The 8,139-nt window shown below is 44.7% G+C and overlaps 2 protein-coding genes across 3 annotated transcripts in view; one reads left to right on the forward strand and one right to left on the reverse strand.

Moving 5' to 3' along the window:
• CUNH1orf35 (chromosome unknown C1orf35 homolog) overlaps positions 1-2,800 on the forward strand; it is a 5,523-nt gene extending 2,723 nt beyond the window's left edge. The window contains exon 10 of the mRNA XM_005428212.2: positions 2,788-2,800. Coding sequence (XP_005428269.2) covers positions 2,788-2,800 — 13 coding nt within the window. The remainder of the gene's footprint in view (positions 1-2,787) is intronic.
• On the reverse strand, positions 2,308-7,315 carry ARF1 (ADP ribosylation factor 1). 2 transcript variants are annotated; one of them, XR_004082474.1, is made up of 5 exons: positions 7,133-7,315; positions 6,094-6,204; positions 5,436-5,560; positions 3,654-3,915; positions 2,308-3,508 (listed from the first exon to the last, which is right to left on the reverse strand). XR_004082474.1 is itself a non-coding variant. In XM_005428202.3 (4 exons), exons 1-4 carry the CDS (start codon positions 7,278-7,280, stop codon positions 3,754-3,756), a joined length of 546 nt encoding a protein of 181 aa, XP_005428259.1. In that variant the 5' UTR covers positions 7,281-7,315; the 3' UTR covers positions 2,308-3,753. The 2 variants fall into 2 exon arrangements, 1 of the variants encoding a protein (XP_005428259.1); XM_005428202.3 differs by having other exon boundaries at positions 2,308-3,915.
• Positions 7,316-8,139: the final 824 nt, after the last annotated feature.

Consider the following 8,139-nt stretch of genomic DNA (forward strand, 5'->3'; position numbering starts at 1 on the left):
CGACACCGACAGGACTGAGAGGGAGCCTGGGCTTGTTTCAGGGACATCTTAGAGATTTATATTTTTTAAGTGATTAAATTAAAAACGTTGCAGCCCCGCGGGTGCTGGGGCAGTGTGGCAAAGGGCATTAAGGCTGTGGTGCCAGCAGGGCCTGGGCACCCTTCTCCTCACTCCTAAAATCCACCCAGGCAGGATTGAGCACGGAGGATGCTGTGGGTGAGGGCTGCTGCTGGAGTGCTTCTGGCTGTGGTGCTGAAAATGCTGTGGATACCTCGTGTTTATGGATAGAGACTTCAGAAGAGATTATTATTATTGTTATTATTATTGTTATTATTATGACGGGGTTTTGTCTTCTTTCTCTGCCTGTGCAGTGGCTGAAGAGTTTCTTTCTGAGTTCATCAGCTGCATGGATGGGAGTTTAAAGCTCATCTAGTTCCAGTCTAGGGACACCTTCCCCTGGGCCAGGCTGCTCCAAGCCCTGTCCCTGGACACCTAAATAATTCCTCAATTTACAGGGACAAAGTGGATGGGACCAGGTGTCTCCACAGGCTTTTGCCCTGGCCACATCTCCCCACCCCAGGGAGCAGCAAACTCCATTCCCAACCCTCAGCACGTGATTATTGATGTTCTTGGCACGCTGAAAGAGAGGAATTTGACACCAATAAATAGAAATATTGATCCAAATGGAAAGGGGCTGTCCCGAGCAGCTCTGGAGCATCGCTGCCAAGCACAAGGGCCTCATTTGTGTAATTAATGATGCAATTGAAGACAGGGAGGGTTTGTGTGTCTTGGTGGACAAAAGCCCAGTGGCACCGTGCTCAGGAGCTCACAAAGCCCTTCTGTCCCAGCACTGGGAGATGCTGCAGAGCTGTCACAGCTTTCAGTGATCCCACCCCAATGTGATTTTTGGGGTTGGCAGCCCCTTGGCACCAGGGCTGCTCCTGAGCCATGCCAGGGATCCCCAGGGCACAGCTGGGCACTCCCTGGGCAGGAGCTCTGCCCCTGCTGGTGCTCACCAGGCTGAGCTCAGGGTCACCTCCAAGGGATTTAGGGATCCAAACTGTGGCTGGAGCCTGCTGGGAACATCCCAGAGCAGGGCTATGCCTCATGGGAACTGGGCACAGGCTGAAAAGGGAGCCATGGGAGAGTGGAAACAGCACAGCAAGCAGAGAAAAAACCCACAAAGCCCAGAGTGCTGCTCTTCCATGGGCTCCCACCTCCCACCTTCAGTGCCAAGCTTTGGGCTGGATGGGTGGCAGGGCAGGGCAGGGTGATGGGCACAGGGACAGGGTCTTGGTGTGCCCAGCACCGTGGCAGAGGGGCCAAGCACTGCTGGCCCAGCTCAGTTCAGCTCTCCTGGGCTTTCTCCTGCTCTGCCCTGTTCCTGTTTCATGCTCAAACCAACATCATTTGAGAAACAGAGGAATGCAAAGCCTGTGCTGCCCAGAGCAGAGGGAAGAGCACAGCTCTGATAACATCACCACATTCCCTGTTTTCCACAGCAAATCCTGTATGCAGAGCAGCAGCATCCTTACCCAGCTGGCCCTTCAAGTTCAATTCCCTCCCAGAACAGGAATAAAGAGCTGTCCTGCTCTATTAGGGATGCAAATATCCTGATTCACAGCTTGAAATTCCAAGGTGGATTCCTGACTTGCGGAGGTTTGTGATCCCAGTTTGCCCAGTGCTATTTACCCTGTACTCCAGCCCCAGTCCCTGTTACCCATCCAGGTTTCCCCCCAGGGAATTTGCTCTCTAACCTGCAGGACAGCCCTTTGATCCTACAGCTTTCCAGTGCAATGGGGGATCTGCTGCACCAGGAAAGCAGCCTGGAGCTGGCAGGCAGCCTGAGCTGAGCACTGGGGAGGGAGGAGAAGCTGCAGCTGACAGGGAAGGCAGGAGGATCACCCGGAGGAGAAGGAGCTGTCCCAGATCCAGAGGAACTGCAGAAAGGGAAAATGCAAAACAAAGCACTTAGGAAGGCGGAATTCCTATTTTCCCCCCACAAAACTGCTAATTCACAGATCCTGTAATTAACTGGGACCAGCAGGACGAACAACCTGTTGGGGGAACTGATGGGGCTACTCAAGAAGCTCAAATTGTGCTGCCCCAGAGGCAACAAAGTGACTCCAGTAGAACCCAACAAACCCCAGCCACCATTTCACCTGCAGGGTTCCAACCAGGAATGATTCATTTCTTGGAAAACACAGGAGATATCCTCGAATTTTCATGCAAATCATGATGTGTCAAAAAAGCTGCCTGGATTTGGCTCCCCTGCACAAAGGATGATACAAACCAACACGATAGCAGTGCAAGTTTCATGAAACTTTTTATTCAACAAGTATTTAATTATGATTCTGCCAAGATGATCGAATGAACAGCAAGGCATAAAAAACATGAAATAGTTAAGAGATTTTATTCTAATAGCTTTAATTACAGTGCTTGTTTGTCGAAATGAAAACTGAAAACAAGTATACAAAACAGTTGCTTACTAGTTGTGTATTGAAAGCAATAAAGGTTTCCACAACACTAAATAAACCAGTTCTGATAGTTCCTCGAGTTAAAGTTTAACAGCTCCAGCTTCTTCAGTGTTTATCAAAATACAAAAGAAAAGTAAAGAGGTCTTTTTTTTATTTTTCTGATGGCAAATCTGAACCTTGCAGTATGAGGGATGCCAAGGGTTTTCACACATATACAGATATGGGATTGTTCCAAAATGGGATTGAATACTTGTAGAGTGGAATGACTCTCCAAACTCTCATGCTTTTTGTTTGTTTCTTTTTCCCCTAGACACTATACATAGATGTTTGGTGTTTTTCATGGCAATTCTTACGTTAAGTACAGTACTTTCTGCCTATAGAGCTTAGGACTAGGACAGGCTGTGCTTCCTGTGGAAAGGTTTTGCCTTCTGGAGTGGTTTAAGCACAAGAAAAGTACAAAACACTTTTTGACAAATATGACAGGCTAAAAATGTCGACTTCTGGAAATGATTCAAGTTCAATGGAAACGAGAAATCTCACCTGAACCAAAAGTCAGATGTTTAGCATGAGTCTGCAAAGCTCATCTAAACCAGGCCCAGCAAATCTTTGAACGGTTGTGAACGAAGATGAGCACAGACTACGAGCTACAGAAAGAGCCAGAGATCTACTACTTATGATCTGTTCATTAAGCAGATGAAGCTAATTGGGTGTCAGTCATTGCTTCACCCTTTCAAAAGAATCAAGAGTCACCACGTTAGAGCTGGAGCAGCAGAAGCGATGTCAAACGTTTGTGTGTTTGAAGTGTTTTTACTTTTCCTTGTCTATTTAAAAAAATACAGAATTCAGGTTAAAAACCAACCACCAAAATGGATCTCACAGATCTCACAACCCAACCAAGATGGAATCCAGCTCTACTGCACAAGGACCACTGGCAACCCTTACGTTATTAACCCACTGAATTCCCTTCCAGGTACTAAACAGTGACTCGATTCTTTACAATAAAAAAGCTGAGTAATATTGCATAGGAGTACCAGAAACTGCCTCATTGGAAACAAAAACTATTTACATTAAATAAGAAACCTAACTGTTTTCAGGCTTGTATTTGCCACATTTACAGCATGATGCAATATATACTGTGACAAAAAAGAAATGAAAACAGCTTCCGGCACTCAATACCACAAAGTAGCACAGTTTGCCACATTAGAGTAAAGCGAAGGGCGAGTAGGAGGAGATAAGAGGGAGGGTGGAAAAAGAGGGAAGAGGAAGGTTTATGGTTTCATTTCTGGTTTCTGAGCTGATTGGACAACCAGTCCAGTCCTTCATAGAGACCGTCTCCACTAGTGGCACAGGTGGCCTGGATGTACCAGTTCCTGTGACGAAGAGAATGCAGTCCGAGTTTGTCTGTGATTTCTGCTGCATTCATGGCGTTCGGCAGGTCCTGGGGGAAGCAACAACAGTCATGCCCTGTCGCAGACATCTTTTATGAAAAATCCTTTCCTGAGGATTTTTCCTCCTGAGAAGCTGAGAGGCCTCAGGAACAAAATGCAAACATTGATTATCTGCTGCTGTGGAATGCAACAGGTGCATCTGTGATTGGCCCATGTTAGTTGTTTCTAATTAATGGCCAATCACAGCCCAGCTGGCTCAGACAGAGAGCCTGAGCCACAAACCTTTGTTATCATTCCTTCCTATTCTATTCTTAGCTAGCCTTCTGATGAAATCCTTTCTTCTATTCTTTTAGTATAGTTTTAATGTAATATAGATCATAAAATAATAAATCAGCCTTCTGAAACATGGAGTCAGAGCCTCGTCTCTTCCCTCATCCTGAGACCCCTGTGAACACGGTCACAATTCCCCACTCCTCCATCACCAGTTTTAAAGCTAAGAGCTCTCAGAATTTCTCTTTCAGAAAACCCCAGTGGATTACTGTGATATTCAAACTATTTGCCCAACACTGACAAAAGTTTCAAAGGTTTAACAACCCAATCTAAATGAACATTATGGAATATTTGAATATTATCCAGCCTGACTCTGCTCACAATTCCAAGTCCACATTTCAAAATTACTGAAGCATAATGAAAATTGTGTGAGAAGGACCTTAGGATTCTCAAAAACACTTGGAAGGCAAATGACTGACACCTGACTGTTCATCCCAGGTCTTGTAAGGAACTAAAACTTTGTAAAACCCACCTCAAACTTTAATATATTATCAGTGTGTTGCTGCAAGTGAATTAGAAGTCCCAGTTTGTAAAATCAACTCTGGTTTCCACTCAGGAGTACCCTTTCTGTGACTGCAGGTATGATTTAAGATCAACTTTCAGCACGCAGCACTCCTCTGCTGAGCACAGCTTCTTTAGAGCCCACCTTTCCTGCTCCTGGACATGCCTTGTGGCACCTTCACCCTCCCCAGCGGAGGCTGTGCAATCACTGGAGCAGGATGTTATTCCCTCTTTACATTTCCTGGTCACATTTCAGGCCCTTGACATTTGGGGTTAAGCTGCCAAGACCTCCACAAGCAATAAAAGGCAGAAGTCTGAGGCCTGGCAGAGCCCAGCTCACAGATCAGCACAAGCACATTAAAACTCCAGTGCTCCCACCAACACCAGCAGTGCCCTCAAACAGCCTAAATGAGGAATTCAGGGAGGTTCTGGCATCCCAGCATTCCTCTCTGGAGGAAGTTTGGGCAGGTGCTGTAATTGAGCCGTGTCAACCTTAAAAATCAAACTGGTTTTCAGTAAAACTCAAAAATCTCTTAGCCAAGATGGTTTAGAAGGATGCTCCTTTCAGATGAGAATTTCATCAATTTTTTTCTCCCTTCAACATAACCCAAACGGCCATTTACTCTGAGTTATTTATCATTACACTGAAAATATGAAAATCAAGGTCAAGACCTGGCACTCACAAGGATGTTTGAAGTTTTCAAGGGTTCAGACAGACAGACACCTTTCCTGTGCATACCTGTTTGTTAGCAAACACTAATAAAACAGCATCTCTGAGCTCATCTTCTGCCAACATTCTCATAAGCTCTTCTCTGGCCTCATTCACACGTTCTCTGTCATTGCTGTCAACCACAAAAATCAGACCTAGAAACAAGCAAACAAAAATAAACATAAACTTCAAGTCTCGTGTCTGTGAGAAAGTCTGTTCTTGCTGAAAGTTGGTGAAAACTGCTGTTGGTTTGCATTTGTTTTTGCAATTTGGGTATTCTTTCTACAAAACCATTTTCCAGGAAGCAGCAGCTCCTGAAATGCTGTGACAGGACCCAAAGGCACACACATGAAAAAGGCCCAGCAGGGACAGAAGTGACAAACTCCCAGTTCATGGGGCTGCAGAGCTTTAAGGAAAGACTCTGCTTTGAAGTGAGGGCAGAGCTGTGATGCTGACAGAAGAAAAAACAAACTCCTGAACTCGCTCTGAGTCAGAAGGACAAGGAAGACTGGTTTGTGGAATTCTTCCCATCCCTCTTTGAACCTGCAGTGAGCAGCACACAAACACACCTTCTATAATAACAAATACTTCCATTCCCCTCCGAGAAACTTGCAAAATTAACTTAGTGAAGACAGCCAAAAAGCTCTTTTAGACTCTGGAGAGCTGGGAATGAGGAGTGGGGGCTCACCTTGTGTGTTCTGGAAGTAGTGGCGCCACAGGGGTCTGATCTTGTCCTGGCCACCCACGTCCCACACTGTGAAGCTGATGTTCTTGTATTCTACTGTTTCCACATTGAAACCTGAGCGAGAGATGGTGGCACAAATCTCACTTCAACACAGCTGCTGTAATTAGCAGGTCACGCTCTCAGACTGTGATCATTTAAAAAGTTCACTTAAAATTGGAGTTACTTTAAACCAGCAGAGTCCTGTGCTGAAGTTCTCAAAGCAAAAACAGCTTGTGCTGCTCCCACCATCACACCAATGAACAAATCTAATTGCTACCTGAGCAGCTACAAAAAACAGTGTTGTCTTAAAAAAATGCAAACAAAGAAAAAAACCCCAAACAAACAACTCCCAAACAAACAACCCCCCAAACAAACATCCCCAAAACAAACAAACAAAAAAAAAAACAAACCCAAAGAAACAAAAAACACCCAAAGAAACGAAAAAAACAAAAAAACCCAAAGAAACAAAAAAGCCCCAAAGAAACCTAAAAAAACCCCAAAGGAACCAAAAAAATAAACCCCAAAGGAACCCAAAAAATAAACCCCAAAGGAACCCAAAAAATAAACCCCAAAGGAACCAAAAAAATAAACCCCAAAGGAACCAAAAAAATAAACCCCAAAGGAACCAAAAAAATAAAATAAACCCCAAAGGAACAAACCCCCTCTGGCAACCAAACCAAAAAAACCCCCCAACCTCCCCCCTGGGTTTTAAGAACTGCAAATCTCAATACCTTCCAATAAAAAGAGAAAAAAAATAGGTGAACCCTCTGCTACTCAGTCTGACATGATGCCCCAACAGCTGGGACACAAATTGCCTTTCTGTGGCCCACAAGTGACTGACAGAGGGAGGGGAGTGAGGAAAGAGTCACAATCTCCCCTCAGAAGAATATTTGGCTGTGCCACCTTCACACCTTAACAAGTGTTTGTCCTGACAGACAAGTCACTTCAATCAGCTGAGACCCAAATCTCCAAGCCATCAGTTAGAGAAACACAAAACTCTTACCTATAGTAGGAATAGTAGTTACTATTTCACCAAGTTTAAGTTTGTACAAAATAGTTGTCTTTCCTGCAGCATCCAGGCCAACCATTAGAATACGCATTTCTTTTTTGCCAAAAAGGCCTTTGAAGAGGTTAGCAAAAATATTTCCCATGGTTCAGATATGTTCTCACTGGCCAGTGAAGTCTGGGAGGAAAAAAGATCAGAGTATCACTCATGAGTTACCAACAGTTGTGTTCTGACCACGACATAAAAAACCACAAAAAAACCAAAGTAAGAGATAATGGGAATCATTTCTAGACAGCCCAGCCAGCACTGAACATTTTCCCCATGCTGAAGCAACACAAAGATGAACAGATGTGCCAAAACTCAGTGCTCTTGAAATGACTCAGCTTGAAGTGCTTGAAATGTTTCAAATATCCTTTCAGAGATTTTAGCATTAATTGCTGCTCTCCAACTTTTGCTTGCAAAATTCATGCAGCTGACCACTTCAGGTACTTTGCTCCCCACTATTATGGGACAGTTTATCTGCAGAGAAGTGTCACCATTAAACAAACTTGTCCTAATTGACCTGCAGAAATAACAAATTTTTGCTTAGCACAGCAATAGCAGGTCCTTCTTTTGGGAAGGCAACTCTGAATACAGCTTGGATTTTCTCCTACTCAGAACAGTTTCCTTCCTCTCCATCTCTGAGGAAATGGTCTGTGAACAGCACATAAACACAGAGCAGTTACTCTCATTAACAGCGGAGGGAGACCTTCTGTAGGAAAACAAATCCACATTTAATCAAAGTTAACTGTGGAGAATTAACAGCCACATTAAAGGAGCACGTTCAGAGATGAGCACTTCCCTCTCCTGCCTGTGATCAAAGTGATTCAGGTCAGCAGGAGCTTCCTGTTTGGGAGCTGCCTCTGCACTCCAGCCTCAGACACGTCCCTGTGCCCTTGGGGCCTGACCCATCCCATCCCAAATCCCCCCTTTGCAAACTCCTGCACAGTTCACAGCAGGATTGA

This window comes from Geospiza fortis, unplaced genomic scaffold, assembly GCF_000277835.1.
Source record: "Geospiza fortis unplaced genomic scaffold, GeoFor_1.0 scaffold34, whole genome shotgun sequence".
Taxonomy (NCBI): domain Eukaryota; kingdom Metazoa; phylum Chordata; class Aves; order Passeriformes; family Thraupidae; genus Geospiza; species Geospiza fortis.

Bases quoted from the DNA above. Each gene is read 5' to 3' on its own strand.
- ARF1 (XM_005428202.3), bottom strand. From the start codon at position 7,280: ATGGGAAATATTTTTGCTAACCTCTTCAAAGGCCTTTTTGGCAAAAAA. The intron at 5,561-6,093 runs GTGAGCCCCCAC...GCTTGTTTCTAG, and splicing joins CTACTTCCAGAACACACAAG to GTCTGATTTTTGTGGTTGAC. The intron at 3,916-5,435 runs GTATGCACAGGA...TGCTTCCCCCAG, and splicing joins TAGTGTTTGCTAACAAACAG to GACCTGCCGAACGCCATGAA.